Raw genomic sequence first — 19546 nt, 5'->3', positions numbered from 1 at the left:
TGTCCTGCTCATCCAGGGGACATCGAGGTCACCCCAAATCCACCCTGAGACCCCAAATCCACCCTGAGACCCCCAAGGGACTCAGGAGCCTTCTGGTGGACGTTCACCCACTTGGTGAAGGTCTTCTCCTTCACCATGGCCTGCTCGTCCAGGGGGCATCGAGGTCACCCCAAATTTTGGGGGCTTTTGGGGGGTTTTGGGGTTTTCTGGGGAGAATTGAGAAGATTTTTGGGGTTTTTTTAGGGGTTTTTGGGTGGTTGAAGAGTTTTTTAGGGTTTTTTGAGGTTTTTGGGGTTTTTTGGGGGATTTGAGAAGTTTGTTTTGGGGTTTTTTGGGTTTTTTTTATTTTTTGAGGGTTGAAATCTGCAAATTTTTTGGGGAATATTTGGATTTTTTGGTTTTTTTTTGGGGGGGAATCTGCGAATTTTTTGGGAAATATTTGGATTTTTTTGGGGGGGAATCTGCAAATTTTTTGAGGAATATTTTGATTTTTTTGGGTTTTTTTTGGGGGGGAAATCTGTGAATCTTTGGGGAATATTTTCATTTTTTGTTTTTTTTTTTTGGTGGGGAAGGAAATATGAAAATTTTTGGGGAATATTTTGATTTTCTTGGGGTTTCTTCGGGGGGGAATCTGCGAATTTTTTGGGGAATATTTTGATTTTTTTGGGTTCTTTTTGGGGGGAGAAATCTGCGAATTTTTTGGGAAATATTTGGATTTTTTATTTTTTTTTCACCCACCAGCCAAGGCCTTGATCCGGGAGCACTCGAAGATTTTGGGGTCCCCCCAGGCTCGGGGCTCCGGGGGGGGGTCCCAGGGGCCGTTGTTGTTGTTGGGGGGAGGGGCGACCTCCACGTTTTCCAGCTCTGCCGCCATGGGGGGGTCCCCAAAATTGGGGAGGGGTCCCACAACGAGCTCAGGGGGGGCCTGGAAGAGATTTTTTGGGGGGGGGTTGAGACTTTTGGGGGGTAGAGACCCCCCGAGTTGGTTTAGGGGGGCTGGGAGCTCCCAAAATTCAATGAGAACCCCCCCGAGACCCCCAAAATCCCCCCCCGAAACCCTCCAAAATCCATTCCAGACCACCCTGAGACCCCCAAAATCCCCCCAAGAAGGCCCTAAAATTCTCTGAAACCCCAAAATCCATCAAGACCCCACACTGAGATCCCCAAAATCGCTCGAGACCCCCCAAAATTCACTGACACCCCCCAAAATCCCTCCTGAGACCGCCCAAAATTCTCTGAGACCCCAAAATCCATTGAGAGACCCCCCAAGATCCCCAAAATCCTCCCCCGCAACCCCCCAAAATCCCTCCTAAGACCACCCCAAAATTCTCTGAGACCCCAAAATCCATCAAGACCCCCACCCCGAGGTCCCCAAAATTCTCTGAGACCCCAAAATTCATGGAGAGCCCCACCCTGAGACCCACAAAATCCCTTCTGGGACCCCCCAAGACCCCCAAAATTCAATGAGACCCCTCCCCACAATTCTCTGCGAATCCCAAAATCCATTGAGACCCCCCTGAGACCCCCAAAAATCCTCCTGAGATCCCCAAAAATCCCCTGAGGCCACCAAAATCCATTCAAGACCCCCTGAAAATTCTCCGAGACCCCAAAATCCCCCCAGAACTCCCCCTAAGCCCCCCAACATCCCCCGAGAATCCTCAGGACCCCCAAAATCCCCCCAGGATCCCCCCCTAAACTCCCCTGAAATTCCCCCAAACCCCCCCGGACACCTCAAGACCTCCAGGACCTCCCTAAAGTCCCCGAAGACCCCCAAAACCCTCCCAGACCTTCCAAGACCCCCAAGGACCCCCAAAAATCCCCTAAAATTGTCCCAAAATCCCCTAAAATTCCCCCCAAATCCCCTAAAATTCCCCCCAAAATTCCCCCAATCCTCCCAAAATTCCCCCCAAATCCCCTAGAATATCCCCCAAAATTCCCCCCAAATCCTCCAAAATGCCCCCAAATCCCCTAAAATCCCCTAAAATTCCCCCAAAATCCCCCAAATCCCCTAAAATATCCCCCAAAATCCCCCCAAATCCTCCAAAATGCCCCCAAATCCTTTAAAATCCCCTAAAATTCCCCCAAAATCCCCTAAAATTCCCCCAATCCTCCCAAATTTCCCCCCAAATCCCCTAAAATTCCCCTCAAATCCCCCAAAATGTCCCCAAAATGTCCTCCAAAACCCCTAAAATCCCCCCAAAATCCCCTAAAATTCCCCCCAAATTCCCCAAAATGCCCTCAAATCCCCTAAAATTCCACCAAAATTCCCCAAAATCCCCTAAAATTCCACCAAAACTCCCCCATTCCTCCCAAAATTCCCCCCAATTCCCCCCCCCCCCCCCCAGCACCGGGACAAGCCTCGCCCCAAAATTCAAAAAAAAAAAAACATTCCCAAATCATTCCCAAAACGGGATGGGCATCGGGCAGCGTTATCCCGGAATTCCCGTTATCCCAGAATTTCTGTTATCCTGGAATTCCCGTTATCCCAAATTTTCCATTATCCTGGAATTTATGTTATCCCAATTTTTTCATTATCCTGGAATTTATGATATCCCAAATTTCCCATTATCCCAAAATTCCCATTATCCTGGAATTTCTGTTATCCCAGAATTTCTGTTATCCCGGAATTCCCGTTATCCCAAATTTCCCATTATCCTGGAATTTATGTTATCTCGGAATTCCTGTTATCCCAAAATTCACATTATCCTGGAATTCCTGTTATCCCACTTTTTGTCACTGTTATCCCAAAATTCCCATTATCCCAAAATTCCCATTATCCTGGAATTTATGTTATCCCAGTTTTTGTCACTGTTATCCCAAATTTCCCATTATCCCGGAATTTATGTTATCCTGGAATTCCTGTTATCCCAAAATTCACATTATCCAGGAATTCCTGTTATCCCACTTTTTGTCACTGTTATCCCAAATTTCCCATTATCCCGGAATTCCTGTTATCCCAAAATTCCCATTATCCTGGAATTTCTGTTATCCCACTTTTTGTCACTACTATCCCAAAATTCCCCTTATCCCAAAATTCCCATTATCCTGGAATTTATGTTATCCCAAAATTCACATTATCCTGGAATTCCTGTTATCCCACTTTTTCTCACTGTTATCCCAAAATACCCATTATCCCAAAATTCCCATTATCCTGGAATTTCTGTTATCCCAAAATTCCCATTATCCCAAAATTCCCATTATCCTGGAATTTCTGTTATCCCACTTTTTGTCACTGTTATCCCAAAATTCCCCTTATCCCAAAATTCCCATTATCCTGGAATTTACGTTATCCAAAAATTCCCATTATCCCGGAATTCCTGTTATCCCAGTTTTTCTCACTGTTATCCCAAAATTCCCATTATCCCGGAATTCCCGGTATTCCAACATTCCCAATTTTCCCATTATCCCCGTGATCCCAGTTACCCTGGTTTGTGTCCCCACTATCCCAAAATTCCCAACAGTATTCCTGTTATGCCAGAATTCCCATTATTCTGATATTCCCAATTTTCCCACTATCCCAAAATTCCCATTATCCCAGTACTCCCATTATCCCACTCTCCCAGTTATCCCAGTTCCCCCAATTATCCCAGTTCCCCATTATCCCTCTCTCCCAGTTATCCCAGTACTCCCATCATCCCAGTTCCCCATTATCCCACTCTCCCAGTTATCCCAGTACTCCCATTATCCCAGTTATCCCAGTCCCACATTATCCCAGTTCCCCAGTTATCCCAGTTCCCCCCATTATCCCAGTTCCCCATTATCTCAGTTCCCCCCATTATCCCAGTTCCCCATTATCCCAGTTATCCCAGTTCCCCCAATTATCCCAGTTCCCCATTATCCCACTCTCCCAGTTATCCCAGTTTCTCCCCCATTATCCCAGTTCCCCATTATCCCACTCTCCCAGTTACCCCAGTTTCTCCCCCATTTTCCCAGTTTCCCCATTATCCCGTGCTCCCCAGTTATCCCAGTTCCCCATGATGCCTGAGAGACTGGAGAGATTATATGGAACTGGGATAAAACAGGGAATGGGATCAAATAGGGACGGGGATCCTATGGAATGGGATAAACTGGACTGGGATAAACTGGACTGGGATTATATGGAACTGGGATAAAACAGGGAATGGGATCAAATATGGACTGGAATCCTATGGACCGGGATAAACTGGACTGGGGTTATATGGAACTGGGATAAAACAGGGAATGGGATCGAATAGGGCCTGGGACCCTATGGACTGGGATAAACTGGACTGGGATAGCCCAGACTGGGATCCTATGGACCTGAATCCTATGGACTGGGATAACCTGGACTGGGATTATATGGAACTGGGATCCTATGGACTGGGATAAAACAGGGACTGGGACCCTGTGGAATGCAATCCTATGGAGTGGGACCACCCAGACTGGGATAACATGGACTGGAATCCTACAGACTGGGACTGCACAGAGTGGGACTGCACAGACTGGGACCACATGGATCAGGACCATAGAGACTGGGATAAACAGGACTGGGATGATATGGAATGGGATCCTACAGACACGGAGCATACAAATCCCAGTACAAACTGGGATCGCATGGAAGAGGAGGGGTGAAGAAGGAGAGCGAGTAGGGCTGGAAACAGGAGAAGGAGATGGGAAAAGGGAGGGGGAAGAGGAGGAGGAGGAGGAGGGATGGAAGGGGAGGGATGAAGGAGGACAGGGAGGAGAGGATAGCACACAGGAGGAGGAGGAGGAGGTGCGATGGAAGAGGAGAGATGAAGGAGGAGAAGGCGAGGGGGGGTTAGGGAGAAGGAGAAGGGGGGAAGGAAGAGGAGAATCAGGCGGGGTTAGGGAAGAGGAGGAGGGGGGGAGAAGAGGAGGGAGGGAAGGGCAGGGATGAAGGGGACATTGGGGGTCCCGGTGGCGGCTGCCGGCAGAGGCAGCCTGGAGGAGCAGAGCCCTGTGTCCCCCAGGAGCCCAAAGTGGGGAGTCCAGAGAGGGGGGAGCGCCGCCATCGGCGGGACCCTCAAGAGCCTGGAGAGGGGCAGGGGGGACTCCTTGGAGCCCCTGCAGCCCCAAGCAGAGAGGAAGGGGAGAAGGGATCCCAGGAGCCCAAAAAGCCCCGGCAGCCCTAAATGGGGAGAGCCAAGAGAGGGGAGCTTTTGGGATTGCTGGGACTCCCAGCAGCCTGGGGAGGGCGGGCAGCGAGGAGAAGGGGGACCCCCAATCCAAGCGTGACCCCCAGCAGCTGGGACGGGGGGAGCCCCAAACAGCAAAGGGGAGGGAGCAGGGACGGGGAACTCCTGGGAGGCTTTTTCAGGGCTGAATCTTGGAGTTTGGGAGGTTTTATGGAGCCCAGGTGGCCAGGGACTTCTAGAGATGGACTCGGGCAGAGGGACCTTCAGACTCAAGGTGCTCATCCCTTGTTTTCCCCAGACCAGGATTTCCCATTCCCAGCCCCTGGGAGGCGGCGAGGAAGAGGAAGACCCTGTCCTTGTCCTTGCTCCCCCAGAGCAGGAGCTGAGGATGGAGAGCAGGGAGGACAAATCCCTGCAGCAGAACCTCGTGGAAGAGGCTGATTTGAGCGGCTCCACGACGCAGGAACCCAGCGGGAAGGAAAAGCCCTGGAGATGCCGCACGAGGACAGGCTGCAAACGCAGATCGCGGGGATCTGAGGAGGAAAGACCCACCCTGGGCCAGGAAGGCAGCCGGAGATCGAGCCGGAGCTCGGAGCTGGTGGTCCATGAGCAGCTCCATGATGGGGAGAAGCCCCACACGTGCTCAGAGTGTGGGAAGAACTTCAGGAGGAGCTCACACCTGATCAGGCACCAGAGGATCCACACTGGGGAGAGGCCCTACAAGTGTAGGGAGTGTGGGAAGAGCTTCAGGCGGAGCTCCCACCTGATGAAGCACCAGAGGATCCACACTGGGGAGAGGCCCTACGAGTGTGGGGAGTGTGGGAAGAGCTTCAGACAGAGCTCCAGCCTGAACGTGCACCAGAGGATCCACACTGGGGAGAGGCCCTACGAGTGTTCCAAGTGTGGGAAGAGCTTCAGCCAGAGCTACAGCCTGATCAAGCACCAGAGGATCCACACTGGGGAGAGGCCCTACGAGTGTTCCAAGTGTGGGAAGAGGTTTCAGACCAGCTCCCATCTCCTCACGCACTATCTGGTTCACACAGAGGAGAGGCCCTTCTGCTGCCCCGACTGCGGGAAGGGATTCAGGCAGAAGTCCCACCTCATCAGACACCAGCGCATCCACACCGGGGAGGGGCCCTACGAGTGTCCCCAGTGTGGGAAGAGCTTCCCCAGCAGCTCTACCTTGACCAAACACCAACGGAGCCACCGGTAATGGAAGCGCTGTGAGTGCCCCAATGTGAGGAGAGCTAAACTCCATCCCCCACTGGAGGACCCACATTGGGCACAGCCCTGGTGACCCACATTCCCTGTGATCCACGTTGGGAACACACCCGGCTGCTTCTCCTTTCCTATTGACCTTAATTTTTTTCTCTTCTCAATTTAACTGCACTCCAAAAGCCAAGAGGCATCGATCTTTCCCCTCAAAACCACTCACATGCCACTGAAAACCACTGAATTTTAACCCATAAAGGCTCAATCCCACCTCAATTTGCTTGTTCCCACCTGAAAAATCTCAATCCCACCCAAAACTCACTCGATTCCACAACCTCCAGAGTGAGATGGGGTTGGGAGGAGATTAGGAGAAGTGGGATCCCAGTTTGGAGCGGTGACATGGGGACTGTGTGGGGATGGGTGGCTGGGATGTATTTGATAGCAAATAAAACTTTCAGACTTACTGATTTCTTTGCCGTTCATTTTCAGTCCGTGGCAGTTCTGTCTGCAGAGCGCCGCCTCACAGAGTGTCCCCTCACAGTTCCCGCCCTTGGCCTGGCCCCGCCCCTTTCCCCTCACGGTTCCCGCCCTTGGCCTGGCCCCGCCCCTTTCCCCTTCACGGTTCCCGCCCTTGGCCTGGCCCCGCCCCTTTCCCCTCACGGTTCCGCCCTTGGCCTGGCCCCGCCCCTTTCCCCTCACGGTTCCCGCCCTTTCCCCGCCCCTTTCCCCTCACGGTTCCCGCCCTTTCCCCGCCCCTTTCCCCTCACAGTTCCCGCCCTTGGCCTGGCCCCGCCCCTTTCCCCTCACGGTTCCCGCCCTTTCCCCGCCCCTTTCCCCTCACGGTTCGGCCTTCGGGAACGGGGGAGGAGGAGGAGGGAGGGAGGAAGAGGCGCAGCGGCAGCCGGGAGCAGCCGGAGGAGAGGAGAGAAGGAATCGCGGGGCCCTGGCGCTGCCAGAAGTCGCCGCAGCCCCGGGAGCATCGCCCCCCATCCCGCAGGTGCCCGGGGAGGGGGAGCTCGGCCCAAATATCCCGGGGGGTGCCTGGGTTGGGTTTTTTGGGGGGATGTTTGGAGCTGGCAGGGCTCCAAAGCCGAGCCGCAGCTGGCCCTCGGGGGACATCGGGGGGTCCCCGGGAGGTGTTTTTGGGTGGTCCCGGGGCCGGCAGTGGCTTCTCCCAGTACGAGCCCAGTTCGTTACAGTATGAGCCTGGTAACTTTCTCTGACTCCCTGCAGGATTCCAGTCTCTCCCAGTTTGATCCCAGCTTATCCCGACGTGTCCCGGCCCCATACCCGCTACTTCCGCGGGCTGCCAGGGCTGCGGGAACGGGGCACCGAGGGTGTCGCTGCTCCTGTTAAAGGAGGAGGAGGGAGAGAAGGGCAGGGCAGGGATGAAGGAGGAGGAAGAGGTGCAGCTGGAAGGAGGGAGGCGTGGGGAAAGCTGCATTCAAGGCTCTTCATTGACTTCTCATTGTCCTGCTCGGAGCTTTTGGAGTTTTGTGCCAGAAATCTCTCCCCGCCCCCACTCCCCCACAGGGCTTTGGGGCGGTTTTCCCTTTTTGGGGGAAATCAAAGCGATGCACGGATGCTCCGAATTAGGGGGCAGGAGAAGTGGGGCTGCTGGGCTTCCCGCAGAGCCGGAGCCAGCGAAGGCGAAGGCGCAGGGCCGGGAAAGCCGTGTCGGGAGGTGCGGAGCAGTTTGTCGGTGCTGCAGATCGATGCCGGCCCGGGCCCGGGCCCGTTCCAGGGCTGTTCCTCATCTCCGGCTTTGCCCTCCCACAGCCCGGGGGGCCCTGAGAGCGCGGGGCGAGGCTGTGCCGTGTGCAGAGCCCGCCCCTCGCTGCCATTGGCCGCTGCTGCCGTCAGTCGCGGTTCTGGCGCGCTGATTGGTGAGAGCGGGGCGAAGCACGGCCCCGCTGGCGGCCTGAGGGCGGCCCTGGCTCGGCAGCGGCGCCATTGGCGGAGCGTCTGTGCGGGCCCGGGAGTGGCGGCAGCGGCCGGAGCGCGGGGAGGCGGCATTGGCGGAGCTCGGAGGCGGCCCCGGCGCAGGTGGGAGCCGCGCCGGGTTCTGCGGGGGCTCGGGGCTCGCTGCGGGCGGAGGGGGCGGCAGGGGGCTCCGGCGGCTTGGCGGTGCCGTGTCCGGCCCGTGCCGGCCCTGGGCTGAGGGTGCTGCGGGAGCGGCTGCCCGCGGTCTCCTTCCCGCCGCTGCCTGGGCAGGAGCCGCTGCCGGAGCAGCGCTGGCTCGTCCCGGTTGCTGTGGCTAGAACAGAGGTGGCTGCCCCGTGGCTGGGCCCGTGCGGGGAAATTCCCGTCGCCGGAGGTTTCTGTGGCCAGAGGAGACCGAGCAGTCCTGTCAAAGTGACTCGATTGCTGAGCAGAGGGAGAGGCCGTGGGGCATTTGCCATGCGCTCTCTGCCCTTGTTGTAGCACGCTGCCTCCTTTGGATGCTCATTTTCCCGGCCGCATCTCCCTCTGCCTTTGCCCACTGGCTGAGGGACTTGGAAGGTTCAGACTTCCCGATCCGCCTGGGCACAGAGATGATCCCCCCTTATTTTAGTGAGGTTTTCACAATATTCTCCATTTGCTGTTTCCCTTTGCAGCTTCACCCATTTCTGTTGCAGAGTCAGAGATCCTCACCATGGGCTCTGCCTTCAGCTGTGCAGATTCCATCTGTGCAGGCAGGCAGAGCTTGGGGTGAGGGGCAGAGGGAATCAGCCCAATTCCTGCCCCAGGCAAGAAGAGCCAGGTCCATTGTCCCCACTTTGCCCCAGCAGTGTTAATTTGCATTTCTAAAGCTCCTCTGCTGGCTGCCTGGAATGCAGCTTCTCTTCCAGAGCAGCCTTCAGCAGTCTCACATGTGCTCCCCCCACAAACTGCTGCTTTATTTATTTTTTCCTTCAAATCATCTATTTAGTGTTTATGAGTGAAAGGGTCACCTTTAAATCTCTTCTCGTTTTGCAAAATGCAGCCTGAAGGTGAACGTTGCAAAACCCAGACCAAAATTTTGGTATCTCTCACACAGACATACACAAAATAATCCCAAGGCAATTAAGTTTTTTCTACTTCTCCTCGGAGTAAAAACTCATTCTCTCATCCCTGACCAAAACCTAACCGGCAATATAGAAGTAGGATTATTACAAAAAATACTCTTCTGTTATAAACTTTGCTCTGAAAGTGCAGAAGAAAGGAAAACTCCACCAATATGTTTAGTGTAGGAGTCAAGGCATTCCTTGATTCTGGCCAAGATCTGCAACAGAAATCATTCCATCCCCACAATGCCCGGGTGTGCAGAGAAAATCGTTCCATGACACGTGGGTTTAACTGGATTTTTCCCAAACTTGATACAGTCTGAACCAATCTAAATCCATTGCTTTAATGTTCTACAGTTTCAAGTTGTGCAGTTTTTAGTATTTGGGTTCCTGTTGGACCCGGATTTCTTGGCTTCTGCTGTTCATCAGGTCAGAACTGCTGGATTTCCTTCTCAGCCTTTTCCCGAGCAGGTGTCTCCAGCTCTGCCGGGGGCAGTGTCTGGGGTAGGTGTTGGTTGCTGTTTGCTGCTGGGCGTTATCTTTGTGGGAATCTTTTGGGCCATTCCCAGTGTGTTGAGATGTTAAACTCATCTCCACTGAGTGGTGGAACATCCCTTAAAAAAACCTTTACCATTTCTTTCCCCAAGGCCAAGGCAAACCAAGGCTGAGTAGAGAAATAAAATGTTAAAAATGTTAAAGTCTATGACCTGGTGTATTTTCCATCAGTGCAATCCCAGGCAGCGCAGTGTGTGAGTGTGGCTGAGACCCAGAGTGGAATTGTGCCGTTGTCTTCGCCAGCAGCTGTGGCAGTGCAGGCCCAGAAAGCACTGAAGCTGCAGCAGTGGCAGCAAGGATTGGCCCCGGTGGCTGGAGATGCCAAAGGAGGGTGCCCAGGCAGAGGATTTGAGCAGAGGATGTGTGGGCAGGCCCAGGGGCTTGCCCCGCTGTGGAGCCCTGGCTGCTGCTGCGCTGCCTTCAGTGCAGGCTCCGTGGGGGCCTCCCATGCTCCTGCTGCAGGTGGGAAGTGCAAATCTCCGGGGCTTCAGAGCCCTGGAGCCCAGGCTGAGGGGTCCCCCCGTGCTCAGCTGTGCTGGGGGCTGTTTCTGGCCTCAGGGACACTTGGCATGGGCCACGCCACTTGGCCACCAGTGGTGCTGCTTTGGCCTCCTTAGGCAGGGCCCGATGTCCTGCTTGGATGTTGGGAACAGCAAAGTGCCAAGGCAGGCTCTGTGCCAGCCCAGCTTCCTGTGGGAGAGATTTCACAAGAGACACGACTCTGGCCACAGACTGCTTTAAATGTCCATCCCTTATCCCCACCCTGCACTGGGTGGAGAATTACCAGGGTAAGGAATTCCCAAGATCAATTGCAAGGGAGAGAATTGAATATCTGCCCTGGGTCTGGCTCCTCTTCTTGCCAAAGCCAACGGCAAAAGCCGTACCCATGGCATCTTGGTTTACAGCCCTGACTCCTTCCCAGGGGCTGTTTGGGTGGGCTCTCCCCTGGCCAGGAGGGCAATGCCTCTGCCAGGTGCTTGTGGCCGACCCCGTCCCCTGGGTGCCGGGGCCCCCTTGGGCCCTGGGGTTGATCCCTGAGGGGCTGTAGGAGCTGTGCCATGGCCTTTGCCTTCAGCTTGGCCTTTTGCTCATCCCTTCTTGCATTCAGCTGCTGTGCCTTTGTGCCCAAGTGCTCCAGGGCCGCCTTCTGCCACTCCTGCAGCCGCGCTCACTGCCTGTGGGTGCTCATCCTCTGAGAGCTGCTGAGCTTTGTGCAAAATCTTTCCTTTCTCCAGCGACCCAAAGCAAATGCTTAAATAGAAAATCCTGATCCTTCCATGTACAATCTGCATTTCCCAGATGTGTCTTTGTTTTCCTCCTTGTGCTCAGGGTCCTCTCCCCAGCCCGTATCCCAGAGCCGGTCCCTGTCCTGCCGCAGTGTCCAAAGGCGGCCCCCCCCGGTGGGCAGGGCCGGCAGCTCCACGGGGCCGGGCAGCGGCCGGGGCGTCCCGCAGGCTCCTGGGGGCCGGGGGCCACTGCCGGCCCTGCCCGGGACTGGTGGGGTCAGGCAGCGCCCGGCGCTGAGCCCCGGCTGCCCCACAGCCCCGGCCCGGCCCCGCAGCTCCCCACAGGCCCCCAGCCCGTGCTCCCAGTCCCGCACCTCTGCGCCCGGTGCTGCCGCTGCCCACCACAGAGAAACCCCCTGACATCCTGACCTCCTTCTTTTCCTCTCCGGGAAACCCGGAATGGAAATTATCTGGATCAGCTAGCAAATTCTGAGCATAGAACAGTGCTGAAAAACATCTCAGTCCTCTGTATTTTTCTGTTCCTTCCCTTCTCCGTCATCCTTTTTCTCACCACATAGATTCCTCCTGCTGCTTCTTGCCTTCACCACATTGCTGCACACTGCCCTTCACCCGATCCCTTCCCAGCACACCAACACCATCCATCCCCTGTTGTCCAAATCCCTTCTCCACTTCCCTTATTGCCCCCCGGGCTGTCCATGTCCTTAATTACCTCTGGGGGAATGTGCAAACTACCTCAACATTCTCCCAAGGGACCCTTCAGAGACATTTTGGGATCATCATCCCTTTGGCCAGGACCCCTCCCTGGCTTTCCCTTTTCTCTCCTCCCTGGGTGCCCTGCCATGTTCACTCCCCGAAGATCCCAGTGCACTCACTGCTGAGATTTTCAGTGCTCTCTCCCTGCTGACTCTTCACAGACCCCCCTGATGTGTCCCTCGTCTGTCTCCTGGTCACTCCCGGGTCCCCAATCGATCCCCGGTGCCGCCGCCAGCCAAGGGAGCCGATCACCCAAAGTGGGTGAGGCACCTTCAGCTGCACTCCCTGCCCGCAGCCCCGGATGGTGGAAGGAATTCCGGATGAGCCCCAGGGTGTGTGGGAAAATTGACATCAGCAGAGGTTTCTGTCCACAAAGCAGACAGCGGAGTCCTGTAAAAGTAATTTCATTCCTAGAAATGGGAGAGGCCATGGGACATTCCCCATGGGATCTCTGCAGTTGTTGGAGGACACAGCCTCCTTTTCATCCCAATTCTCCTGGCCACATCTCCCTCTCCCTTTCCCCACTGGCTGAAGTACTGGAGAGGTGCAGACTTCCCAGTCTACCTACGACATACCCCGTTCATATGCACCCCAGTATTGTATAGCAAACGATATTCCTGGCTCTGTTAAGTCTTTGTTGTTCTTCGGGAAGTTCATGAATTGAGCAGGACCTTGGCTGCGCAGCAGTCTGTGTCATCAATTGATAACATTTCCTGAAAATGATGGCTTCTCCTGTCACTTCCTTATGTACAGGTGCCTGGCCGTATCTCGGAGCAGATTCACAGCATCTGTTTGTAAAGACACTTTCCTCTTGTTCCTTTCATGGGGGTCCCCCGTTTTCGGGACATCCCCCCTGGAGCAGGGTGTCCCCTCTTTGCTGCAGCCCCAGCCCTCAGGCAGAGCTCAGCCAATCAGAGCGCAGGGCGCTGATGACTCACCAGTTGCCAGGCAGACTCGCAGCTCCCAGCGTTCCCCACCTGGAGACCACCTGCGCCCCCCCCTCGGCCCCATCGCCCCCGCGAGGGGAATTTGGGGAGGTGGGAGTGGGGCAGCGCCAAGGCCGGGCCCCCCCGCGCTGTCCTGGCGGGAGCGGCTGCAGTGGGGACCGAGTGCGGGCGGAAGCGGCCGAGAGCCCAGCGCTGCCCCAGCCCGACCTGCCCCAGCTCCATCCCTGCCCCTGCGCTGGGATGCTGTGGGTCTGGGGGGAAGAGGGAGCCGGCAGTGGGTGCTGGGCCTGGGGGCAGGAGGAGAAGGGAAGGAGAAGCAGGGTTGAGGAACAAAATGGTCAAAGGATGGGCGTGGCAGGAGAAGGTGGGATTGTGCAGGAGAAGGAGGAATAGCAGGAGGAAGAGGAGTGTGAGGAAGAGCAGAGTCACAGGAAGAGGAGCAGAAACAGGAAGCAGCACAAGGTTCCGCCCCTCCCTGTGTCTGCAGCCTCCCCCCAGCCCCAGGAGCGCTGCTCCCCCCACATGCAGCAGGTGACTGTGGAGGGGGATCCAGGATTTTCACGGGGTGGATCTTGGTGTTTCTGAGCTTGCTTGGGCTAAATGTTGGTGCTTTGGTTTTATGTGGCAGCTGAATCTTTATCTTTTGAAGGAGGTTTTTGCTGAATTTTGAGGTGTGGGGATTTTTTTATCTGTGTCTTGAATTTTGCAGTATTTCTGGGGTGAATCTTGGTGTTTTGGAGGTTCTCACAGACACAAGATGCCCAGTGATTTCCTGAGATGAAGTGGGACAAGGAGGAACCTCCAGTCCAAGGTGCTCTTCTCTTGTTTTTTCCCCAAACCAGGATTTGTCATTCTCAGGGTGTGGCTGGATGGAGGAGGAGGAAAAGCCCCGGAGATCCTGCAGGAGGAGGGGCTGCAAACCCAGCTCAGGGAGCTGCAGGGAGGAAGGAGCCCCCCTGAGCCAGGAAGGCAGCCGGAGATCCAGCCGGATATCGGGGCTGGTGGAGAAGCCTCATGGCAGGGAGAAGCCTCACAAGTGCTTGGAATGTGGGCAGGGTTTCAGCCGGAGCTCCCACCTGATCCGGCACCAGAGGATCCACACTGGGGAACGGCCCTACGAGTGTGGGGAGTGTGGGAAGGGTTTCAGCCAGAGCTCCCACCTGATCCAGCACCAGAGGATCCACACTGGGGAACAGCCCTACGAGTGTGGGGAGTGTGGGAAGAGCTTCAGACACTGCTCCAGCCTTATCCGGCATCAGAGGATCCACACTGGGGAGTGGCCATACGAGTGCTTGGAATGTGGGCAGGGCTACAGCCACATCTCCAAACTGATCGAGCACCAGAGGATCCACACTGGGGAACGGCCCTACGAGTGTGGGGAGTGTGGGAAGGGATTCAGCCGGAGCTCCAACCTGATCCAGCACCAGGTGATCCACTCTGGGAAACGGCCCTACGAGTGTGGGGAGTGTGGGAAGAGCTTTGGCCAGAACTCTATCCTGAGAACACACCAGCGCATCCACACTGGGGAGAGGCCCTACGAGTGTCCCCAGTGTGGGAAGAGGTTTCACACCAGCTCCACTCTCCTCTTACATGAGCGGATTCACACAGATGAGAGGCCCTTCCGCTGCCCCGACTGCGGGAAGGGCTTCAACCGCAACTCCAACCTCACCTTGCACCGGCGCATCCACAGCGGGGAGAGGCCCTACGAGTGTGGGGAGTGTGGGAAGAGCTTCTCACAGAGCTCTCACTTGACCCAACACCAACGGAGGCACCAGTAAGGGAAGCCCTGAAATAGTGTAAAAATTTAACAGGGTAGAAATCCCTTTGGACTTAGGTAAAATGTTCTTCTTTGTGCTTGCAAACATAAGTAAAATATGCTGTTTAGTCTAGTAACTGGAGCACAAGCAAAACTGCCCCAGCTAAAGAGAAAGAATGCAAATTTGTATGCTAAAGAGATAAGAAAGACTCCTCCAACCTGGAAACAGACATCGCAGAGTGACCCAGGAGTTCTCTCTGTACTTTCTGACAAAAAGTGAGTACAAGTGTAACTAGCTGTATGTGTAAGGCAAAATCAGAAGAATGAATATGCATGAACGTATTGTGAAATTCTATGAATATGTAAATTAGCTAGAGTAATAAAAAAGAATCCGGAGTTTTCAGGAACACGCATGGCCAGTGAAGGGAAAAGCCTGGCGTGCACGCGGTGCTGAAATACGTACCAAATCTGACAAATCTATCAGAATTGTAAGCTTTTCATTTTTCGCCTCAATTCTCCCAGCGAGTGCCCCGAGTGAAAGAAGAGCTTCGAGTGAGGGAAGAGAGTGAGGGAAGAGCTTGGAGTGAGGGAAGACAGTGAGGGAAGAGAGTGAGGGAAGAGCTTTGTGGGCTGCTCCAGCTCCATCCCCCATGGGAGGCTCCGGGCTGGATGATCCCCAGTGACCCCCGTTGGGCAGAGCCCTGGTGCCCCCGAATGGGGAATAAAACAGAGAGGAAAACAATGGAGCTGATAAAGGGGCCGAGATCTGAGGCCTGACTGAGCAGAAACTGTGGGAGACACAGACACAGTTTAAGTCTCCCTGGGCAAGAAGTGACCAAGCAACCTGTTGTGAGACTTTGTGATAAGATAACGTTCCCAGGTGCTGTGATGTCATGAAGAATGTGTAACTAATGGGAAATTGTTAGCAAACATCGAGCCCTGTCTGAGCACCATACAAGTAAAACCCTGTATAAACACCTGGTACCCTCAATGAAATTGGCTTCTGGTCTAAACTCGGCTGTCCCCGTCTCTCCATCGTGGATAAGCCCTGTTGTGGGTGATCCCCGTTGGGTGGGGGGAAGGTGTTGGAGGGATTTCTTTCCCTTCTCCTTGTGCTGCTGTGTTTGGTTGGTAATAAATTCCCTCCGTGTGCCCAGGCTGGGTCTGTTGTCCCCGTGCCGGTGCTCGGGGCGGGATCTCTGCCGTTGCTTCTCTCCAGTCCCGGGCCTCTCCTCAGCCAATGAGAGAACGCGGTGGACAAGAGTCAGCCAATCAGAGCGAGCGGGGCTGATGACTCACCAGTTGCCGGGCAGACCCGCAGCACCCAGTGTTCCCCACCTGGACCCCACCCTCCCTGCCCAGTCCCGGCCCCAGCGTGGGGTCCCCCCAAGTCCCTCCCCACTGCCCCCCATAACCTGGGCTGGGTTTAACCAGCCGGCGGCGGCTCAGGAGCTCTGTGGGCAGAGAAATGGGGGTGACACCAGGCTGGTTGCCCCGGGGAAGGAGCACACACGCTCCTAGAAGCTGAGCCCCAGCGCCAGGAAGACGAAGCCTAACTCGGAGCCCCCGATCCCTGACAGCATCTTCCTGTGGGCGGCATCCAGTGGCATCTCTGGGGGCTCTGCAGGGGTATGGACCCCCCAAAACCTCTCAGAGACACCCCAAACCCTCTCCCAGTCCCTTCCCAGCCTCACCAGGACTCACCCTGACCCCTCCTAGTGTCTTCCCAGCACAACCAACCTCATCCCAACCTCTGCTTTTCCATCCCCAATCTCCTTCCAGCTCCTCTAGACTCACTCCAATCCTTCCCAGTCACAGCCAGCACCTCCAAACTCCCTCCCAGTGTCCAGCAGGACCGCCAGAACCCCATCCCACCCTCCCCAGCATCCTTGAAACCACTTCTCAGCCCTTCCACACCTCCAAGCCCCTCTCCCAGCTGAAACCAGGCTGTCTCCAACTCCCTCCCAGTTGCTCCCAGCACATCCCAGTGGCTCTGGCAGCGCCCCCAATTCCTCCCCTGTACCCCAGTGCCGGCTCAGGGGGTGCTCCAGGCTGACGTGCTCCACTTGGCAGCTGCAGGTGAGCTCGCGCCAGGGGGGTGTTTCCAGCAGCACCAGGAGCTGGTAGGTCCAGTCCTTGTTGGGGACCATGTCGGTGGCCACCACAGAGAGCTCCTGCTGGCCCTGGAACCACCTCAGCTGGGTGTGGGCAGGGTAGAAATCCATCATGGAGCAGCCCCGGGCTGGGAGATCGAGGGCACCAGCGAGATGGATACGCCTGGGGACACTGGGAGAGAGCGGGGACAGACTGGGATCAGCTGGGGAAAACTGGGAGAGAGAGGGGAGGGGTGGGGTGGCCTTGGGAGGGATTGGGAATGAACTGGGAAGGACTGGGGTGGCACTCAGAGAGATGGGAGGGGATGGGGGGCACTGGGAGGGAGGATGGAGGTCTAGGAGTGAACTGGGAATGGACTGGGAGGGACTGGGGCGGCACTGGGAGGAACTGGGAACGAAGCGCGCGGCACTGGGAGGCCGAGTCCAGTGCGGGGCACTCGGCGCTGCGGGTCTGCCTGGCAACTGATGAGTCATCAGAGACACGCGCTCTGATTGGCTGAGAGGCGGCAGCACCACGCTAGGCTGAGATGGACAGCCGGGAGGCACTGGGAGAGACTGGGATGGACTGGGAGAGCCACGAGGGTCAGTGGCAGGGACACAAGGTCTCGGGGATGGGCACAAGGAGGGCTGAGGGCTCTGGGCCGATTCCAGGGAGGTTTTGAGGGGCTCCAGGGTCATTGCCAGGGCAGGGCCGAGGGGACACGCTCTGCCCCGCGCTCACCTCGGCGCTCCGTGAGGAACGGGCTGAGATACTCGTGGTTGTACCGGCACAGCCAGTCCGCCGCAGCCCTTTTTTGCTCCATAACGTCTGGGTCGCTGTTCCAATACCTGGCTGCTGTCTCCCCATAGGGGGTGAACCCCAAAAAGTACCCCACGTCGCAGTCGAACATCGCGTACTGCTCCCGATTGTAGATGAACCTGCTCAGGTACCTCACCTTCTCCGTGCCGTTCATGAAGTGACACTCGGACTTTCCCACGTACTGGAACACCCCTGTGTGTGCAGGACACAGGTCCGGGGGTGCCCCCCCAGCACGCCCAGAGCTCCGGGATCCACCCCGGATCCCCACTCCGCACCCCCTTTGCCCCAGGGCCGCCTTGGCTCCTTCCTGCCCGAGCTGCCACTTCCTCTTTTGCACCCTTCCCCCATTTGCCCTTCCACATCCTCTCCCCTCCGACTTTCAGCCTCTCCCCAGATGAGTTTTGGGGTCCCATTTACTCCTTTTCCTCTTTCCCAACCTTTTAAACACAATTTCCCAAAAGCCCTGCCTTCCTTCCCGCTCAGGTTTGGGGTCCTACTCTCCCCTTTTCCCCACTTTCCCACCCTCTCCCACCCCTTCCTCACCTGCCCCCAATCCTCAGCCCCTCCCGCTCTTCCTTTCGGGGTCCCCTCCTCCTCCTGCCCCTGCAATTTCGGGCTCCCACCGCCCCCTTTTCCCCATTCTCCCCCCTGTCCCACCGCCTCCCGCCCCCCCCGCTCTCCCGAGAGCTCCGCGCCCGCAGCCGGGGGGGCTCCCAGCACCACCAGTGCCACCAGTACGGCCCCAGCTGCCGCCACTCGCCCCATGGCCAGCGCCGCCCAGGGAGCACCAGCCCCAGAGCGGCCGCGCTGCGCTGGCAGCACCAGTCCGGAGCAGCGCGGGCTCAGCAGCGCCGCGCGCTCTCATTGGCTCCGAGCACTTTTGGGCACCGATTGCCGAGGCTCTGCCACACAACCGATGACTCCTCAACTCCTCGCGCTCCCATTGGCTGCAGCGCGTTTTGGCTGCGTTTGGATTGGCTGAGCGGTTCCGGGACGCTGCAGCCCCGGCTGGGGCTTTTCCAGGCACGGGGAGCCTTGGGGCGCTGCGCAGCTGGGAGCTCAGCTGTGCCCAGAAATGTGTGCCCGGCTGCGCGGGGTCTCAGGGGTGCCCGTGGCGAGGGGTGACGCTGGCCCCATGCCAGGCACCCCCCAGAGCCGCTCTGTCCCTGCCCCCCGCAGCCGCACAGGGACAGCAAATGGAACCGAGGGTTCCTGCCTGGGGACAAGGAGCGGGAGAGATCCCTCAGCAAATCCGGCACGGGCACAACAGACCCGGCCCGGACACAGGGAGGGAATTTATTACCAACCAAATCACACCAGGACAAGGAGAGGGGAAAGAGATCTCTCCAACACCTTCCCCCCACCCAACCGGGATCACCCAGAACGGGGTCACCAGGGCTCTGCCCAACGGGGCTCACTGGGGATCATCCAACGTGGATCCTCCCATGGGGGATGGAGCTGGAGCAGCACACGAAGCTCTTCCTGCACTCGGGGCACTCACAGGGCCTCTCCCTGGTGTGGAAGTGCTGGTGAGTGACGATCCCTGAATTCCACCTGAAGCTCTTCTGACATTCCAAGCACTCATAGGGCCATTCCCCAGTGTGGATCCTGTGGTGATCGGTGAGGTCAGAGGTCCCACTGAAGCTCTCCCCACACTCCCCACACTCACAGGGCCTCTCCCCAGTGTGGGTGTTCTGGTGTTCCATCAGGGTGGAGCTGCAGCTGAAGCCCTGCCCACATTCCAAGCACTTGTGAGGCTTCTCCCTGCCATGAGGCTTCTCCACCAGCTCCGAGCTCCGGCTGGATTTCCGGCCGCCTTCCTGGCTCAGGGCGGGAGCTCTTTCCTCCCCACAGCTCCCTGGGCTGGATTTGCAGCCCCTCCTCCTGCAGGATCTCCAGGGCTTTTCCTCCTCCTCCATCCAGCCACACCCTGGGAATGACAAATCCTGCTTTGGGGAAAAGCAAGGTGGGAGCACCTTGGAGTAGAGCCTTCTCCTGCCCAAGTCCATCCCTAGAACTCAGC

The 19546-nt window shown here is 56.6% G+C and overlaps 2 protein-coding genes across 2 annotated transcripts in view; one reads left to right on the top strand and one right to left on the bottom strand.

Annotated features, from left to right (window-relative positions):
• Window positions 1-14632, top strand: part of LOC137466090 (zinc finger protein 850-like) — a 164207-nt gene extending 149575 nt beyond the window's left edge. Inside the window, exons 4-6 of the mRNA XM_068177995.1 lie at window positions 5729-6323; window positions 12166-12168; window positions 13876-14632. Of these exons, the coding sequence (XP_068034096.1) occupies window positions 5729-6323; window positions 12166-12168; window positions 13876-14632 (1355 nt within the window). The remainder of the gene's footprint in view (window positions 1-5728; window positions 6324-12165; window positions 12169-13875) is intronic.
• Window positions 14633-16127: 1495 nt separating this feature from the next.
• LOC137466086 (class II histocompatibility antigen, B-L beta chain-like) lies at window positions 16128-18291 on the bottom strand. The gene is given in 5 exon segments (XM_068177994.1): window positions 16128-16222; window positions 16634-16846; window positions 16849-16896; window positions 17446-17718; window positions 18207-18291. Coding segments are annotated over 5 exon segments (711 nt in total). The 5' UTR covers window positions 18289-18291.
• Between the last annotated feature and the right edge of the window lie 1255 nt (window positions 18292-19546).

Source organism: Anomalospiza imberbis, unplaced genomic scaffold (assembly GCF_031753505.1).
Source record: "Anomalospiza imberbis isolate Cuckoo-Finch-1a 21T00152 unplaced genomic scaffold, ASM3175350v1 scaffold_136, whole genome shotgun sequence".
Classification (NCBI taxonomy): Eukaryota; Metazoa; Chordata; class Aves; order Passeriformes; family Viduidae; genus Anomalospiza; species Anomalospiza imberbis.
This window is presented reverse-complemented; position numbering and strand designations above follow the sequence as displayed.